Source organism: Pogoniulus pusillus, chromosome 23, assembly GCF_015220805.1.
Source record: "Pogoniulus pusillus isolate bPogPus1 chromosome 23, bPogPus1.pri, whole genome shotgun sequence".
Lineage (NCBI taxonomy): Eukaryota > Metazoa > Chordata > Aves > Piciformes > Lybiidae > Pogoniulus > Pogoniulus pusillus.
In genome coordinates, this window is record NC_087286.1 from 5,035,531 (window position 1) to 5,055,139 (window position 19,609).

A 19,609-nucleotide genomic window follows, 5' to 3' on the forward strand; every position below is an offset into this window, starting at 1 on the left:
CCATAATCCTTGGGCTGCCTTAGTGGCATCTTTCTCGAACCATTATGTGAACCAAGGGCTGGGGATAGATGTTGAAGTTAGGAAAGATCTGATTTTAGAGACTGCTCCACAAAATGGCCTGGTTTGTGACCTGAAGGGACCAGACTTTTCTATGATAAAGTCTCCACACCAACTATGAATGATCTCATCAAGGCTCACTGAGATGTGCTCTCATACATGGACCTAATCAAGCAAAGAGTATTTGAGTAATAAAGCTTCTCCCAACACATGAAAGAGGAACACACAAAGAGGCAGTACAGTAAAAGACAACAAAATGATAAGTGGATAAGGGAATTCAGATTTCAGGTCTTCCTCTAGAGGATAGAAGGGGTGGAAGAAAATATGTGGATGCAGTTGTCAGCAGTAGAAGTCTATGCCTGAGGCTCAAAGCCTCAAGTGATAACACAGCACATTCGCATGGCATAGAAATCCTTTATCCCCTAAAGGTTGCATCTCTTATCCCACTGAGCCATTACACCCAGTTAAGCAACCCTTATGCCTACTGAAGCCAACAACCCAATTAACCATCAGCCTTCCTGGTTTATTTTCTGCTATGCATTCCCACATGCAGCCACACTCCCTGCTTTCAAAGAGCAAGAGAGTTCCTTCTGTTTTGCCACCATGTCAATGTTTAATTGCTTCGATGTCCATAACCACTCCAGATACTGCAAGAAGAGGCTTTCTAACTTGACCATGTGCTGTGCTGCTGGCATGCCCCAGCAGCAAAATGAACAAATGGTTGCAGAGAAATCCTTCTTTCACTTCATCTCTACTGAGCCAAGGGTCAACACTGCCTACCATGTACGGTTAGCACAGCCGTTGTCTGCTGATGTCCAGAGGTGCAGGTGTACCTTCCTGAATCATCCAGCTCTAAGTTATAAATGATCAGTTCAGCAGTGCAGCCCTGCTGCTTCATCTCATATTTCAGACCAGGGTAGAGGGTAACATCTCCTCTCCTCCACTCTACTGGAGCCTTGGGTTTGGTAAGCTCACACCTCAGTGTTGCTGTATCACCTTCTTCCGCCTCGGTATTCTGAAGTTCTTGTTTAAATAGTACTGGTAGGGCTACAAAATAGAAATGCAACTTGAAACATACTGCAGTTGGGGGTTGGGAAAGAGAAAGCAGCAAGGAAAGAAAGCACCAAGTGCTGTTTTTGCAGATCTCTCTATGCCTCAGTGCTCTAGATTCAAAGTACAAGGATCCCTCAACCTGCTGGCCACACTCTTCTTAATGCACCCCAGGATCTCGTTGGCCTTCTTGGCCATGAGAGCACATTGCTGGCTCCTGGTGATCACTGAGACTCCCAGGTCCTTCTCCATGGAGCTGCTTTCCATCAGGCCAATCCCTCACCTGTACTGGTGCAGGGAATTATTCCTCCTTACATGCAGGACTCCACATTTGCCCTTATTGCACTTCATTAGGTTCCCCTCCACCCAACTCTCCGTTGTTAATTTTCCAGTTACCATTGACTGTCAAAGCAGCAGTTGTCTGCTGATCTCCACACACACAGGTGTAATCTCCAGTGTCCTCCACATCCAGCTCGTGGATAATCAGCTTTACAATGGCACCATCTTGGCTCATTTTATATTTGCTGCCACTTTTGAGCACCTTCTGCCCTTTCTTCCACTCCACCACAGCAGGTTTAGTCAGCTCACAGCACAGAGTAGCTGTCCCACTTTCCACAGCTTCCAGGTCCTTCAGGTCTTGTTTGAATTCTGGAGGCAGTGCTGAAGAGTAAAAGAGTTACCAGAGAGACTGTGAACATTCCTCACAAAGTGGCTAGATGAGGCAAGGTACACTCCTGAGCCCTGATCCAGGTCAGTGGAACATGATGGGAAAATCTCCTTCAGCTTCCATGGACAGTGCATCAGGGTGAGGAAAGCAAAAAGAACCAGCACAGCTGAGGAGGACAAACACCAACAGGCAACATCTCCCCCAGTTCATACACAGGAAAGAAGCAGACAAATGAAGTCCAAAGGAACACAAAAACTCAGGGAAACAGAAAAGGAATGGGAACCAAAAAAAAGCAATAAAGACTTGGGCAGGTGTAAGGTTTTGAGGAGCTCAGTCCCAAGCATTACTTTACCGTGCACTGTTAAGGTGGCTGTGCTGGTCTTGTCTCCACACACACAGGTGTAATCCCCAGCATCATTCAAGTCTAAATCATGAACCACCAGCTCCACAACACAGCCTTCCTGTCTCATGCTGTACTTCTTGTCTGAGGTGAGGACATGGTGGTCCTTCTTCCACTGAACATGGGCAGAGGTCTTGCTGAGCTCACAGTGCAAAGTGGCTGTTCCACCTTCTACTGCTTCCTTGCTGCTCACTTCTTCTTGGAAAAATGGAGGCACAGCTGAAGGATGCAGGTAAAAAGTGTTACAAACTGAGGTATCTCCAAGGATGGGTGAGAGTGGGGAATAACAAGGAAAGCTGCTAAGGTTATGGAAGAGTGAGCATCAGCAACAAGGAGAGGAAAGAGAAATGAAAGCATCCCAGCTGGAAGACATTTCCTAATCCTTCTGGGTTTATGCTGGCTTGCTATCAGTAAAACTGCACTCTCCTTGAGATATTTACACCTGCTTGCTCCCAGTTTCCATGCAAGAACTAAGAATATCATCTCTGAACAACTTAGTTCACACATGAGTTGAGGTCTTCCACAAACTTCCTGCTTTCTCACTCCTTTTTCCTACTTACAGAGCGGCCCTGCTGAGCTCTGAGTGTTGGCACAGCTCCATACTCATCATCATTCCTTCTTCCATCAGACAAGCTTGAAAAGATGCAGCCAGGCTCATTTTTGATCCCAAAGGAAATCTTCAGATCTTGAGTCCCAGGCTGTCTTCTGGTCTCAGGACATTTTTCCTCACTTGGGATAATTCTAGAATGCACTGCAATTGTGTTCTTGGAATTTGGCGACCTCCACATAGACTGTGCTTTCCCCAGAGAAGGCTTGGACTAGAGAATCCCTGAGGTCCCATCCAACCTGGTATTTATGATCCTGTGCTCTATCCCTCTATTAACTAGGTGGGATAATGAGATATTCCAAGTTTAACAAGATTGGGTGTCTAAGATCCCAAACTTACTGTCCACTCTGTAGCAAACCCAGGTTTAGCCTCCTTGGTTTGGCACATTTCCCACCTCCAGCACTGTTAAGCTGAAACACCACTTCTGTTTGAACAGCAAACTGGTTCTTTCAAGAAAAGAAGACCAGAAGACCACAGAAAGAAATTATTCTTTCCTGCTTTGAAATATCAGTCTCCCAGAGCAAACCTCCTTTTGTACATTAGGACAGAGGCTTTGGGCACAAAAGCCAATATAAGCAAAACTCACTGCAGAAATGATACCCAACAGCCTTATACTGGATATTGCCTTTTGGTTTTTAATGCTCTAAAGCACGTTGAAATACTCTGTATGAAGAACTCCAGAAAGGAATGGGAAAGAATAAGCAGATTTGTGTCTCAGAGAAGAAAGGAATGGGAAAGAATAAGCAGATTTGTGTATCAGAGAGTACAAGCAGGAAAGGAAAGGTAGAAGAATGATGGGTTTGTATGCTAGGAAAGGAAGGTCAGGAGGGAAAGATGCAAGGACAGCAGGTTTGTGTTTAAGGGAAGAAGGGGGAAAAAAGGAGGGTAGCAGAAAAGAAATGCAGAACTCTCTGTGTGAAGAATTCCAGAAAGGAATGGGAAAGAATAAGCAGATTTGTATCTCAGAGTACAAGTAGGAAAGGAAAGGTAGAAGAATGATGGGTTTGTGTGCTAGGAAAGGAAGGTCAGGAGGGAAAGATGCAAGGACAGCAGGTTTGTGTTTAAGGGAAGAAGGGGGAAAAAAGGAGGGTAGCAGAAAAGAAATGCAGAACTCTCTGTGTGAAGAATTCCAGAAAAGAATGGGAAAGAATAAGCAGATTTGTGTCTCAGAGTACAAGCAGGAAAGGAAAGGTAGAAGAATGATGGGTTTGTGTGCTAGGAAAGGAAGGTCAGGAGGGAAAGATGCAAGGACAGCAGGTTTGTGTTTAAGGGAAGAAGGGAAAAAAAGGAGGATGGCACAGAAGAAGTGCAGAGTTTGGCAATGGACACAGCTTGCAGCTCATCAAAGGCAGGGACTGCTTTCAAACGATGGAATTTCAGTTAATAAGGTTGAGCAAACAGACATGGAAAATGGAACAGCTGAGAATAAAGGACAGACATTTCCAGTTAGGAAATAGGAGGTCAAGGAATTTTTTACCCTGTACTGTTAAGGCAGCTGTAGTCTGGTGCTCTCCACACACACAGGTGTAGTCTCCTGCATCCTCCTCAGCTAGTTCACGAATCACCAGCTCTGCCTTGGTCCCTTCCTGCCTCATTTTGTATTTCCCACTGGCTTTGAGAATCCTCTTGTCCTTCTGCCACTCCACTGGAGCAGCTTTGGTGAGCTCACAGTGCAGGACGACTTCTCCACCTTCTTCTGCTTCCTTATTCTTTAGCTCTTCCTTAAAGAGTGGTGGCAGAGCTGCAGGATGCAACAGGGACAAATGGTCATCAGAAACTCAGAATCAAAATCTTTTGTTATGCTTGGGATTATTTCCCCTCACACCTCTCTTTTTCAGCCTATTACAAATACATTTAGCTACAATCAAGTCCAGAAACTCTGACAGTTCCTTCAGCTGTGATGTGGTTTCATTTACTGTAAGAGAGGAGTTCCTTGGGTGGCTGTTGCCTTGCACAGTGAAACAACAACACAGAAAGATCCAAATCTTGGGTCAAAAGCACTCACAAACACCACAGCTAGACACAGCACTATTTTACCTACACAGCTCTGAATTTCTGAGGGTCAGTATTTGTTACTGATGGAGGGAACAGATCTTGGTCTCTGACCAAGGAATTCCTCAGAGTTAAGGATTGTTACTCCATTAAAATGGATACTCATTAGTGAGAAGAGAGCAGAACATCAGGTAATGAAATCATTAATGCAACACAAGGATGTATTTCTGGGTTGGTTTATTGGGAGCTAGCTGAATAAAGAAGATTATAACTGCTGCTGATTTGTGCTGGTGAGGATTCCTTCACATCTAACTGTCAAGGCAGTCCTGATCCCACACTGAGGTGTGGACACCCCTGTAGAGATGTAAAGCCCTGCATCCTTAAAACCTAAATTAAGGACAGCAAGGTCTGAAATGGTAACTCTTAGCATCCCTGGATGAATTCAAGGTCAGGCTGAACAACCTTGACCTAGTTGGGGATGTCCCTGCTTACTGCAAGGGACTAGATGACCTTTAAAGGTCTCTTCCAACCCAGTGTGTTCTGCTAGTCTGTGATCTCATTCCACATGTCTAACTGGCTTAAAGCATCTGGTACCCCCAGGAACATCCATGGCCAGGCCACACAGCACAGGGAGATGTCTTCCTCCTGCTGCTTCAACCCTTATTTCTTCTCTGAGAAGTATGTGGAGAGCAGAGGGTGTGACAGAACATACTTGTGTGCTTTGGAGAAAGATGGGGTTGGCTGAAGCACAGACTGAGGTGGGGAAAGAGGTGGAAAATGTAAGTGTTCAAGAAGACAGGACCTGGACAGAAAGAAACATCTCCTTTTCTCTTTTTAAAGGGGAGGGAAGATTAATAATGACCCCCAAATTTGCCCTGAACTAGTCTTTGTCAGTAAGGAATGATCTGTACATAGAGTAAAGGAAGAGAAAGGGATAAAAACCAACACAAGACACAGATGTAGGGCAGCTGAATTGCAGAGTGAAGTCTATCTATAGAGCCAGGCATCAACTTTAACGATCTGTACATAGAGTAATGGAAGAGAAAGGGATAAAAACCAACACAAGACCAAAAAACAATCAATGTAGGCATTGATCCAGGGCAGAAGCAGCTGAATTTCAGAGTGAAGTCTATCTATAGAGCCAGGCATCAACTTTAATAAGGTCTTTTTACCGTGAACTGTTAGAGCTGCTGTTGTCTTCTGGTCACCACACACACAGGTGTAATCTCCAGCATCCTTTGTTTCCAAGTCATGAATGATCAACTCTGCAGTGGTGCCAGGCTGCCTCATTTCATATTTGTCACTTGCTTTGAGCACTCTGGACCCTATTTTCCACTGCACTGGAGCTGCTTTGCTTAATTCACAATGCAGAGAGACTGATGCTCCTTCTTGGACTTCCTCATTCTTCAGTTCTTCCTTGAAAACCACTGGCAGGGCTGGGAATGGAAAGCCAATAGACAATGTATTGATACCAAGCATCATAAAGTCTCAGCTGAAGCTCAAACCTGACCAAGTCAGATGGTCATATGTAGGCATTGAGTTTGAGGTTGTCTCCATGATGATCTGGAAAACTAAATCCAGCAGAGATGGTAAGAAAATGAATGCTGAGCTGAGAGGTGAAAGTACAAAAAGGTCAATAAATTCAAGATGCAACCTAAAGAACTTATCACTTATGCTCTATGAGGATAGGACACGAGTTGAGGTACTGGAATGTGTCCAGAGAAGGGCAACAAGGCTGGGGAGGGGCCTGGAGCACAGCCCTGTGAGGAGAGGCTGAGGGAGCTGGGGGTGTGCAGCCTGCAGAAGAGGAGGCTCAGGGCAGAGCTCATTGCTGTCTGCAACTACCTGAAGGGAGACTGTAGCCAGGTGGGGTTGGGCTCTTCTGCCAGGCAAGCAGCAAGAGAAGGAGACAGAGTCTCAAGTTGTGGCAGGGGAGGTCTAGGATGGATGTTAGGAGGTAGCTGCTGTCAGAGAGAGTGATTGGCATTGGAATGGGCTGCCCAGGGAGGTGGTGGAGTCGCCGTCCCTGGAGGTGTTCAAGGAGGGACTGGACATGGTGCCATGGTCTGGTTGATTGGCCAGGGCTGGGTGCTAGGTTGGACTGGATGATCTTGGAGATCTCTTCCAGCCTGGATGACTCTATGAGTCTAAGAGCATATCCTTTAAATCATAGCAATATGGAGAAATAATCATGTCCTCAGCATCCTTTTCAGGAACATCACAACAAAATTAAATGTCAGAACAAGAAGTAAGTAACAACAGGAGGGGAGGAAATGGCCTTGAGTTGCTTCAGGGAAGGTTTAGATTGAATAGTAGGAAATATTTTTTACTGCAAGAGTGGTAGGGATGCTCAGAGAGGTGGTGGAGTCACTGTGCCTGGAAGTGTTTAAGAAACATGGCACTTGGGTCATGGTTTAGTGGGCATGGAGGTGCTGGATTGGACAATTGGACTTGATGACCTTAGAGGTGTTTTCCAACCTTAATGATTCTATGAAGTGGTCTTTTCCAGAACACAAGTTAATTCCTAGGTGAACACTGCAGAGCAAGGGGGTATCTTAGAGAGACTAGAAATGAAGAGTCATGTGCAAGATGCCTTTACCATTCACTGCCAGGGAGGCCGTGGTGCGTTGGTCTCCACACACACAGCTGTAGTCTCCTGCATCTTGCAGCTCTAGATCTCGGATTTCCAGCTCAGCAAGGGCATTATCCTGCCTCATGATGTACTTGCCACTTGCCCTGAGTGCCTGATTTCCTTTCTTCCACAGCACATCTGCAGCCTTGGTCAGCTGGCAGCGCAGTGTGGCTGTTTGGCTTTCCACAGCTTGCAAGTCCTTCAGTTCTTCCTTGAAAAGTGCAGGCAGGGCTGAAGGTCACAAAATGGACAGAGGACATTAAAAACGACGCATGGCACACAGGAGGTGGGGAGGATGGGGTGGCACAGAAACAGAGAACATTTTAAGGTGGAAAGAGTTCTCTTCCCTCACAATTCCAGAACGCTGGACAAACCAACAGATAGAAACAGAAAAGCAGTTTGGCTGCAGCCAGGTCTTGAAGGCAGCTTGACAAAGTGAAAGGAACAAACTCAGCCGCAGGGGAGCACAGGACCAACAGCAATGAGCTGGCAGAGAAACCCACACTAATACAGATATATGCATATGGCTTTTACCATGCACTATCAAGGCAGCTGTTGTCTCCTGTTCTCCACACACACAGGTGTATTCTCCAGCATCTTTCAACTCTATGTCATGGATAAGCAGCTTCACAACCGTGCCCTCCTGTCTCATTCTGTACTTGTCACTGGCTTTCAGCAGCCTGCTTCCCTTTCTCCACTCTACTTGAGCAACCTTCGTCAGCTCACAGTGCAGAGTGGCTGCTTGACCTTCTGTCACCTCCTCATTCTTCAGGCTCTCCTTGATGCGTGCAGGCAGCGCTGAGGATGCAATGGACAGAGGGTTAAAATGGACCAGGCAAAGACGGCCAAGGGTGGGGGAAGGAGAGGTGAGAGCAATGCAGAGTCATCTTCAGGCCCAATTGCACATCAACTTTAGGGATCTTGTCCCAAACCCACTTTGTGTTAGGGCTCCCCAGTTTAGGAGGGACATTGAGATGCTTGAGCGTGTTCAGACAAGGGCGACGAGGCTGGGGAGAGGCCTTGAGCACAGCCTTACGAGGAGAGGCTGAGGGAGCTGGGATTGGTTAGCCTGGAGAAGAGGAGGCTCAGGGGTGACCTTATTGCTGTCTACAACTACCTGAGGGGAGGTTGTGGCCAGGAGGAGGTTGCTCTCTTCTCTCAGGTGGCCAGCACCAGAACAAGAGGACACAGCCTCAGGCTGTGCCAGGGGAAATTTAGGCTGGAGGTGAGGAGAAAGTTCTTCCCTGAGAGAGTCATTGGACACTGGAATGGGCTGCCCGGGGAGGTGGTGGAGTCGCCGTCCCTGGAGCTGTTCAAGGCAGGATTGGACGTGGCACTTGGTGCCATGGTCTGGCCTTGAGCTCTGTGGTAAAGGGTTGGACTTGATGATCTGTGAGGTCTCTTCCAACCCTGATGATACTGTGATACTGTGATACTGTGAAATGGGAGGAATGCTTTCCCCTTAAATGACAAACTGCACACGAATTGGCATGCCCACGAGATGCAAAGTCAGGAGCTGCACAGAGATAAGGAGCACAGAGGAGAAAAGAATGCAACCCGCAGTGGCACGAGTCAGGACACGTAGGCAAAACTGGTCATTACCATGGACTGCCAAGGAAGCTGTGGACTGCTTATCCCCACACACGCAGGTGTAATCACCAGCATCACTCTCATCTAGGTTATGGATCACCAGCTCTGCTGTGACATCCTTCTGCCTCATTTTGTATTTCCCACTAGGTCTGAGCACTGTGTGTCCCTTTTTCCACTCCACTGAGGCAGTCTTGGTCAGCTCGCAGCGCAGAGTCACTGCTTCACCTTCTGTGGCTTCCTCATTTCTTAGCTCTTCTTTGAAGAGAGCAGGAAGGGCTGAGAAACAAAGGAGCACACGTTTTCATGACACGCAGTTCTTAGCCACCAAAAAAAACCACCCTTGGTGTTTACCAGTATCTATCCATGCCTAGTTATTGACAGGAGGATCATCACACAGAGGCGAGAAACTGACCAGCAGCACAGCCACAAAAAGCTCTCAAACTGTGGCTGAATTTTCTGATCAGCTTAAAGATGTATGGAGAACAAACAGCAGGAATGGGGAAAAGTTGATGGATGGTCAAAGCTGTAACATCCTGACTGGAGTTCAGCTCAGGAAAAGTGATGTAGCAGGTTACACCATGAGCAGGATAAAAAGCTAGAGGGAAAAAAATGGGAAAGGGCTCTAGCCTGTGTGTTGAGGATGTCTACAGACCTAGCCTGAGGATTAGAAGAGCACAAGCAGAGAGACACTTTGAAATCACTTGGATAGCGACAGGAAAAGACCACTGAGTATGATGTCTCCATTGCACTGCACTCAGATTTGGGCTTCCAAGTTTAAGAGGGACAGGGACTTGATGGAGAGGGTCCAGTGGAGGACTACAAGGATGATCAAAGGATTCTCCAATCCTGATGAGGAGAGGCTGAGGGACTTGGGGCTGCTTAGTCTGGAGAAGAGAATACTGAGAGGGGGTTTGATAAATGTCTATAAATATCTGAGGGCTGGGGGTCAGAAGGGGGGGACAGGCTCTGCTCACTGCTCCCTGGGATAGGACAAGGAGCAATGGATGGAAGCTGCAGCACAGGAGGTTCCAGCTCAACACAAGGGGGAACTTCTTTACTGTAAGGGTCCCAGAGCACTGGCACAGGCTCCCCAGAGTGGTTGTGGAGTCTCTTCTGGAGACTTTCAAGGCCTGTCTGGATGTGTTCCTGTGTTACCTGAGCTAGATTGTGTGGTCCTGCTCTGGCAGGGGGGTTGGACTCAATGATATCTTTGGGTCCCTTCCAACCCCTGACATCCTGTGAGACTATGATCCATCATGGAAATCTGCTTTAAGACCTTCACACTGGGAAGTTCATGTCCATCCTAACAACCCACCCCTTTTAGAGCAACCAATAGAATCAACAGCTCATGGAAGCTTTCTGAGCACAGCACAGAAGACACTGGTACTATCTGTGGTACTGTAGTACTATCTCCTGTGGTATCAGTAGGATGGGACTGTGTCTGCTAAGCCTTTGGAACTATCTATGCTAGACTGTGTGGTCCTGCTCTGGCAGGAAAGTTTCACTCAACGATCTCCTCAGGGCTCTTCCAACCCCTGATATCTTGTGAGCCTCTGATCGAGGTGGGAACCTCTTTTGGACATGGAATATGAAAACACAAGGCCAGAAGATCATAGAATCAACCAGCTTGGAAGAGACCTCCAAGATCTCCAGTTCCTGGCTCTGACCAACAAGAAATCAATACTTGAGAATATGGATGTGGAGGATAATTGGGCAGATTGCAATTACAAATCAGGAGAAGCTCATGGATTTTAGGACAAGTAATAACAGAGAAGAACAAAAGGAAATTGAGGGGGAACGAGGAAGGAAGCTCCAATGATTCAAGAATTGTTGCTTGTGACTGAGCAGAAGCAAACAAAAAGGATGAGGTAGTTTAAAAGTGACGAGAACTGCTTGAAGGAACAATACTAAGAGCACAATTTCACAGACTGCCTTGCTCCAAGGACCATCAGGAATATCCTGCCTGTATCACAAACTCTTCAACATCCTGAAACTCAAGAGAACTACAAATACATGAGGGTTAGATCAAAGAGATGCTACAGAATGAAGAAGAAAACCAGAAAGGCCTTGTTCCCTTCCTTAGTACCAAAGGTTAATGACATATAAGAAAGGAATAGGAGTTCTGTCTAGGCTGGTCAGGCCACATCTTGAGTCTTGTGCCCAGTTCTGGGCTTCTCAATTCAAGAGAGATGCTGAGATACTGGAATGTGTCCAGAGAAGGGCAACAAAGCTGGTGAAGGGCCTGGAGCACAGCCCTGTGAGGAGAGGCTGAGGGAGCTGGGGGTGTGCAGCCTGCAGAAGAGGAGGCTCAGGGCAGACCTCATTGCTGTCTGCAACTACCTGAAGGGAGGCTGTAGCCAGGTGAGGTTGGGCTCTTCTGCCAGGCAACCAGGGACAGAACAAGGGGACACAGTCTCAAGTTGTGCCAGGGGAAGTATAGGCTGGATGTTAGGAGGAAACTCCTCACAGAGAGAGTGATTGGCATTACAATGGGCTGCCCAGGGAGGTGGAGCAGCTGCTGTCCCTGGAGGGCTTCAAGAAGAGACTGGATGAGGCACTTAGTGCCATGGTCTGGTTGACTGGACAGGGCTGGGTGCTAGGTTGGACTGGATGATCTTGGAGATCTCTTCCAACCTGCTTGATTCTATGACTCTATATTTAAACATATCAAATATTCTTAATGTGGGGCAATCATTTGTCCTGGAATGCCTAAAGCAGAGGCTCTGCCAAAGCCAGGCATGAACAGCTATGCTGGAGAGATCAAAGAGAATGGCTGATGCTGCACAAGTAGAGGGAGGAAAAAACAGGAAACTTAGTTGATGAGAAAGGTCTCCCAGATTGAAATACACACATCTAGTTTTTATCATGTAAACCAAGAGTCTAAACTCCCAGGACAATGAGACACTGGAACAGGTTGCCAAGTAAGCTATGGGTGTCCCCTCCCTGGAAATACTCAAGACAAGGTTGAATGAGCCTTTGAGCAACATGGTCTACTGGAAGGTGTCCCTGCCCATGGCAGGGGTGTTGAACTAAGTGATCTTTAAGGTCCCTTTTGACTCAGAGCATTCTGTGGGTTTGTGATAGTCAAGAAAGATCCAGACAACGTCAACAGCCAGTGGAGCTACCTCCCATCAACTGGGAGCCCCAGATCCTTTTCCCCTGTGCTGCCTTCCTGCTGCCCAAATGTAAGTCTCTGCTATAAGGTGAGCTGGATGACTCTCGTTTCCTTTGACCGTGTTGGCTGTATCTCCACTGACAACAGTGGGAACTTAGGACCACTCATCAGTCTTGACCTACAATCCCATTCACAATGTTGGTCTTTGGAAAACAGGAAGAGGTAGAAGATAGAGAGAGGATCCAAGGAATTCTGACCATTTCAGCCTAGCTTTAATTCTCTGGGAAAAAATGGTGGCAGTACACTTGGACTTGCCAAGAGCTTTTCTCTTCCTGAAGAAGAGGACTCCTGTAATCACCTGCTGCATCTTAGGGGAACTTCAAGTTTAAGATAGATTTTTAGAATGAATGTTCCTTCAACTCCATCTCTCTAGGGTCAGGTCAAAGTAAGTAAAACAGAACAAAAAAGGCAAGCATGTGGTATCTCTTAGCCTTCAGTGTGGTGCAAATGACTATAGATGGGCACCAAGAACTCGAGGCCATTTCCTCTCCTCCTGTTGCTACTTACTTCTTGTTCTGACATTTAATTTTGGTCTGATGTTCCCGAAAAGGATGCTGAGGACATGATTATTTCTTCATATTGCTATCATTTAAGATAAGGGAATAGCACTTAGGAAATGCTCTTAGAGTCATAGCATCAACCAGGCTGGAAGAGACCTCCAAGATCATCCAGTCCAACCTAGCACCCAGCCCTACCCAATCAACTAGACCATGGCACTAAGTGCAAGGAGAAGAGGAAAAGTGTTACTATAATGAGTGGAACTACAATTCTAGATAAAAATCAGAACAAAAAAGAGAAAATCCATTCCTGACAGAATTTTAAGATGGAAAGATTAGATTAAAAAAACCCTCATTATGAGTCAGGCTTGCAGAGAAGTCAGAAGAAACATCAGACAAAGATATCTCATTTCTCTTTCCTTACCATGCACCGTCAGTGCCGCAGTGGTCTTCACATCTCCACACACACAGGTGTACTCCCCAGCATCCTTGACCTCTAAAGCATGGATCAGCAGTTGTGCTGTAGTACCCTCCTGCCTCATAGTGTATTTTTCACTTGATTTGAGCACTTTGTGTTTCTTTTTCCACTCCACAGAGGCAGCCCTAGATAGCTCACAGCGTAGCGTGGCTGTGCCACCTTCTGTGGCTTCTTCGTTCTTCAGCTCTTTCTTGAAGTGTGCAGGCAAGGCTGAGGAGTTCAAAACGATCAGAATGCATGACCAAGCAACTATTTATCTCTGTCTATCAACCACACACGATAAGCAAAGCCTTCTCTAATCAAATAGGATCAGTAATCACTCTGGGAAACATGTAATGGTGTATTCAGACAGAAGGAACACCTTGTTCATAAGTGAAAGCTTTCTTCATGGTATTGTCTATGCCATAAACTGGAGAACCACACCAGTCTCAGCTTCAGATCCTGCAAGGCTTAGCCCTGCCTTACCTTAGGTATTTTCTAGCCCAATGGAAAATGGAGCTCAACTGGAGGGTCTAAGTTCTACTGAAGTACAAATCACTACTGAAAAGGTTCATAACTGAAACCAGCACTCAGGCCCCACTCCCACTTTCCTGGGAGATTTCTCCTCAGCTAATGGCCTAGCAGAGCTTGGCCATCAAATGGATCTGAAACACTGAAAACGAGATTAAATAAACAAGGAACTCAAAATCTCACATTCAAATTGTAACATTCTCAGCTTCAGGACTGTGACACTTTCACCACCATAAGACCATTGCCCTTTTTTAGCAGCTACTACTGAACATGAGCAGCAAAGAACTAACTTGGAACCAAGAACAACAGCTAAAATTCTTGCAAGGAGCCCCTGGTTGGTGTCTGGTACTGACCAGGCATTTATGCCTATGTCCAACCACTGCTGCTATAAATTCATCAGACATGGGGCTGCACTTTCTAAGCCCAAACTTCCCTGGTCCTGAACAACAACTGTTGGAGAATCACAGAATCAGTCAGGGTTGGAAGAGACCACAAGGATCTTCTAGTTCCAACCTCCCTGCAGTGCCCAGGGACACCCTACCCTAGAGCAGACTGACCACAGCCTCAGCCAGCCTGGCCTTAAACACCTCCAGCCATGGGACCTCAACCACCTCCCTGGGCAACCCAGTCCAGCCTCTCACCACTCTCATGCTGAATAACTTCCTCCTCACATCCAGGCTGACTCTCTCCACCTCCAGCTTTGCTCCATTCTCCCCAGTCCTGGCACTCCCTGACAGCCTCAAAAATCCCTCCCCAGCTTTTTGTAGGCCCCCTTCAGATACTGGAAGGTCACAAGAAGGTCACCTGGGAGCCTCCTCTTCTGCAGACTCAACAGCCCCAGCTCTTTCAGCCTGTCCCCATAGCAGAGCTGCTCCAGCCCTCTGAGCATCATCTTAATAATCCACTTAACTTGATGTATTTATTTTTACCATTGACTTTTAGTGCAGCAGTGGTTTTCTGGTCTCCATAACAGCATGTGTAATCTCCAGCATCTGTCAGATCTAAATCATGGATCACCAGCTCAGCACTTGTGCCCTCATGCCTCATGGTGAACTTGTCATTTGGCTCCAGGGCTCTGTCTCCTTTCCTCCATTCAACAGCAGCTGAGGGCTTGTTCAGTTCACAGCAGAAAGTGGCCATGCCTTTTTCTGTGGCTTCCACGTTCTTCAGCTCTTGTGTAAAGTGTGGAGGAAGGGCTGAAGATCACAGGTGAAGAGAGAGCACTTTAAAACCAGGGAAAGACTGTATCTTCACTGCTCCACTGGACTAAGACCCTTTAATCACTACAAGTTTTTGAACGTGTTGGATTGGAAGAGACCTTCAAAGGGTCCATCTAGTCCAACCCCCCTGCAGTCAACAGGGACACACCAGTACCTGAGAGACTAACAACGATTTCAAGGCCATCTCTGCATAATGGTCTGCAACACACCACAACTGGTCTTTCAAACTCAGGTTTCAGTGCTGCAAAGGTAGGCTTCAAAGGCATTTTAAGCTCTAACAAGAGAAAGCTGCTCCCAAGATTTCACAGCACAGCTCTGCCTTAGCATCAGATGACCAATTAAAATGCTCTGCTATTTACAGCTCCAGGCTGCATCCCTGGGATTTATTCTCACCTCTTGCTTAGTTGTTAACATAAGAGAGCATCTTTCAATTCCATTCAGCAAAACACATGTGAAATCTCAGTGCTCTTAATTACTGCAAGTGCTGTTTCTGGTTTCCCTGGGGTCTTTACTCTCTGCTTCCAGATCCCATTAACAGGAAAGAACAGGGGCAGAGTGGACTCTGGGGTGCTACTCATCGGTTCTAAGAGAAGGATTTGAAGTGGAAGATATTCCCAGTGGTTGATCCAGCTGTCACCACAACTTAAAACAAGAGGTGGCATCAAGACCACTTTGTGATCCTGCATGAGATCCCAGATGACAAAACAGACAATCCCTATTAAATGTGGGTATTTTACCATGCACTGTCAGGGATGCAGTAGTCATCTTGTCTCCACACACACATGTGTAATCTCCAGCATCTTGTTCCTCCAGGCTGTGGATTGTCAGCTCAGCAGTGGCATCCTTCAGCCTCATTTTGTACTTCTCACTAGGCTTGAGCACCTTTTGCCCTTTCCTCCACTCCACTGGAGCGGTTTTAGTTAGCTCACACTGCAGAACAGCTGCCTCGCTCTCTGTGGCTTCCACATCGACAAGGTCTGTTTTGAACAGTGCAGGCAAAGCTACAGGATGTAATATAAACAAAGAGGACAGCAAACCATTAACCACAGAGTCACAGGATGCTTGGGTTGGAAGGGACCTTTGAAGGTTATCTAGCCCAAACCCCCTGCAGTCAGCAGGGACGTGTTCAACCAGAGCAGGTTGCTCAGAGCCCCATCCAATGTGATGTGGAATGTCTCCAGGGATGGGGCTTCTACTGACCTTGAAGAACTCAGGACTAAGTCCTAAGATCAGTTCTTTACCACTAAAGGAAAACAAATCACTGACTCTTGAAAACTGCATGTATTAGAAAACTACTGCTGGATAATTGTCACCATAACTTGCTTCTGCTCTTGCTTTATACATCGTGCTCACCACTTCCCATCTGCTTCCAGCAGCTCATCTCTTCCAGTTCAGCCTGAAACCACCTAACTTGAACATGACTGACCTGACTTCTCACTGAAAGTCACTGCCCTGGGTGACAGCACTGAAAGAAGTAAAAGCACATAGAAAATCTCAGAGAAGAGGATTTTGTCACCACAGTTTGGCCCCTGTCCTTTAAAATGACTTATCCTTAAGGTATATCTCAAATATAAACTACTCCTTCGTCTACAGGGGCTGGATGTGAACTGCTGCTTTTGAAGAGACAATCAAAGCTCACTGCTGTTCACCATGGCAGATAGAGGAACAAAATCTGTCTAAAATGCTCCCTAAGTCAGGGCCTAGAGAATAATACTTTGGGTTCTTTGAGAGTAGCATTTCCTTGGAAGAATATATCACAGTCCTACGAATGAGGAGGACACTCATTCATCCCTGAATGGAAAATCCCTCTTGCTAACTGCCTTTTTAAAACCACTCCTTCAATTTAAGCACCAAAACCCACTGACATCAGTGAGATGCAAGTCCAAACCCCCTGAGAACAAGCCTGCTCACTCTCGTCTTACATCTGGTTTCCTTTCTCACTTTTGGAAGCTGAAGACTAAGATGACACATTCTCACAGCTCTTCTTCCCTACCAAGCCACCAGTTTCAAACCAGCAGACAGTGGGTGGGAGATGGAATGAAGCACAGCCAGAAAAAAACAGGAAAATGCTGCAGAATGAGAACACCAAAGCAAGAAGGAAAGAAACCTCCTAGAGAAAAAGAGATCTCCTTGAGACACTGCTACCATAACAAAGAATGGCTTTTTTACCATGTACTGTCAAGACAGCTGAGGTCTTCTGATCTCCACACACACAGGTATATTCTCCTGTATCTTCTACCTCCAGACCTCGTATCAGCAGCTCTGCAGCAGTATCTTCTTGCCTCATCCTGTACTTATTGCTTGGTTTGAGTGTCTTGTCCCCTTTTTTCCACTCCACTAGGACACCGACCTTGCTCAGCTCACAGTGCAGAGTGGCTGTTCCACCATCTGTGGCTTCTCTGTTCTTCAATCCTTCTTTGAAAAAGGCAGGCAAAGCTGAAGGACAGCAACATGAGCAGTGAGATGTAGTGCTCCAAAGAGTGACAAGTAAACAGCCAGGCTTAACTTATGTTTCCCCTCTTCTCTTGACTTATCTATACAAGACCACAGATCTTCAGTAACATCCATGAATCAGTATGAAGAAAGGAAATGCCATCACCAGGAAAGGATTCAGTGCTTGCAGCAATCCATGGGAGTATTTTACATGTACTCAGAGTCACAAATCAATAAGTCAATCCCCCTTTTTTTTCCCCCTCTTGTGAAATTTCAAGCAAAAACAATCAACACAGACTTGAAATTTCTGAGTGGGGGGAAAAAATGAGTTTTTTCTTAGATGACTTCTTAAACCATAACAGGGGAAGGTTTGTTATGTACTCACACACTTCAGCAAACTAAAAGCCATTGTGTGTTAGAGACAAAATGAAACACTGGGCTTTCATTTTAAATGCCAGCTTGAAATGAAATGACTCATTTCAATACATGGTGGGAAAGGGAGGATTTTCACCTGAACTGACACAGCCTTTCAAACATGTCAGGTACAGTAAAAATCAAAGTTCTCCCTGGGAATGCTTGTCCCTTACATGGTTTGGGCTGACTTCACACAGGACATTAACTGAAGGCAATGACAACTGGGTCATTTGTGGTGCAGCACCTCGCTGGCCAAGGAATTGGGTGTGGGAAGAAGATTCCAGGGGATCAACTCTACCTTGGGAATGTTATGACATTGTTGGCCAAGGAATTGAGTGTGGGAAGAAGATTCCAGGGGATCAACTCTACTCTGGGAATGTTATCATATCCTTGGCCAAGGAATCGAGTGTGGGAAGAAGATTCCAGGGGATCAACTCTACTCTGGGAATGTTATCATATCCTTGGCCAAGGAATCGAGTGTGGGAAGAAGATTCCAGGGGATCAACTCTACTCTGGGAATGTTATCATATCCTTGGCCAAGGAATCGAGTGTGGGAAGAAGATTCCAGGGGATCAACTCTACTCTGGGAATGTTATCATATCCTTGGCCAAGGAATCGAGTGTGGGAAGAAGATTCCAGGGGATCAACTCTACTCTGGGAATGTTATCATATCCTTGGCCAAGGAATCGAGTGTGGGAAGAAGATTCCAGGGGATCAACTCTATGCTGGGAATGTTATGACATTGTTGGCCAAGGAATTGAGTGTGGGAAGAAGATTCCAGGGGATCAACTCTACTCTGGGAATGTTATGACACCTTGAAATCCCTAAGTCATAGTCCCTTTACATAAGACAACCAATTTGAATGGCCTTGAGCATAATGGGGAGTCTAATAAAGGAGCTTATAGGGGAAAAGTAAAGTGCTGGACCCTAATTAAAACTCTAATTATCAGTGACACTGGATGCCTCTACTCTCAGCTTGCACAGTGCTACCCTTCTTGTGCTACGGATCCCAGCGCTTCTGCCACTGACACCAGTGAGGTGTGAACGAGGGCCTGGCAGGAGGAAGGAGATGGTAACCAGGTGTCTGGCTGAAGGAAGAGAGAAAACAGGGTAGTTACTGCTAAGGTCTGCCTTGTTCTGTTTGGTTTACCATGTACTGTCAGGACTGCCATGGTCTGCTGGTCTCCACACACACAGCAGTAACTCCCAGCATCCGCCACGTCTAGGTTTTGGATTGTGAGCTCAGCAATGCCACCTTCACGTCTCATTTTGTACTTGTCACTCGGCCTGAGGGTCTTGAACCCCTTCTTCCACTCCACGTTAGCAGCAGCCTTGTTCAGCTCGCAGCGCAGGGAGACACTTTTGCCTTCTGTGCCTTCCTCATCTGTCAGTGCTTTGGTGAAAAGAGCAGGCAGGACTGCAGAGTAAACGCAACAGGGACAGGGCATCAAAGCTGAGAACGCCTGACCAGGATCTGTTCACTGTCTTCTCTTCTCTCCCTGAACCTGCACATCACTGGAATCACAAGATCTTCTTCACACTCCAGGATTTTTTTACCAACTTCTATCATTTCAAAGACATTTCAGCCTGGTTTTTATGGTTTTGCCCTCACTCTAAAATGTGCTTTAAAAGCAAACCTGCCTGTCTACAAACAGGGTTGGTAGGCCATCTAATCCTTGGCTTTATACACCACAAATTCAAAGAGGTGAAATTAGAGGCTGTGTTTCAGTAGGACACTCAGAGCATTCTCATGGAATCATAAAGTTGTTTTGGTTGGAAGAGAACTTTAAGATCATCAAGACCAATCATTAACCCAGCACTGCCAGGTCACCACTAAAACTTGTCCCTCAGCATCCATGCCTACAAGGGTTTTGAATCCCTCCAGGA

General features: G+C 46.3%; 1 protein-coding gene across 1 annotated transcript in view; it reads right to left on the bottom strand.

Moving 5' to 3' along the window:
- The window catches only part of OBSCN (obscurin, cytoskeletal calmodulin and titin-interacting RhoGEF), a 249,742-nt gene that overhangs the window by 128,991 nt on the left and 101,142 nt on the right, over nt 1-19,609 (bottom strand). The window contains exons 42-54 of the mRNA XM_064162395.1: nt 18,873-19,139; nt 17,045-17,311; nt 15,613-15,876; nt 14,585-14,851; nt 13,092-13,355; nt 9,008-9,271; nt 7,940-8,203; nt 7,373-7,636; nt 5,946-6,209; nt 4,259-4,522; nt 2,127-2,393; nt 1,504-1,767; nt 838-1,104 (exon numbers count right to left, since the gene is read on the bottom strand). Coding sequence (XP_064018465.1) covers nt 838-1,104; nt 1,504-1,767; nt 2,127-2,393; nt 4,259-4,522; nt 5,946-6,209; nt 7,373-7,636; nt 7,940-8,203; nt 9,008-9,271; nt 13,092-13,355; nt 14,585-14,851; nt 15,613-15,876; nt 17,045-17,311; nt 18,873-19,139 — 3,447 coding nt within the window. The remainder of the gene's footprint in view (nt 1-837; nt 1,105-1,503; nt 1,768-2,126; nt 2,394-4,258; nt 4,523-5,945; nt 6,210-7,372; nt 7,637-7,939; nt 8,204-9,007; nt 9,272-13,091; nt 13,356-14,584; nt 14,852-15,612; nt 15,877-17,044; nt 17,312-18,872; nt 19,140-19,609) is intronic.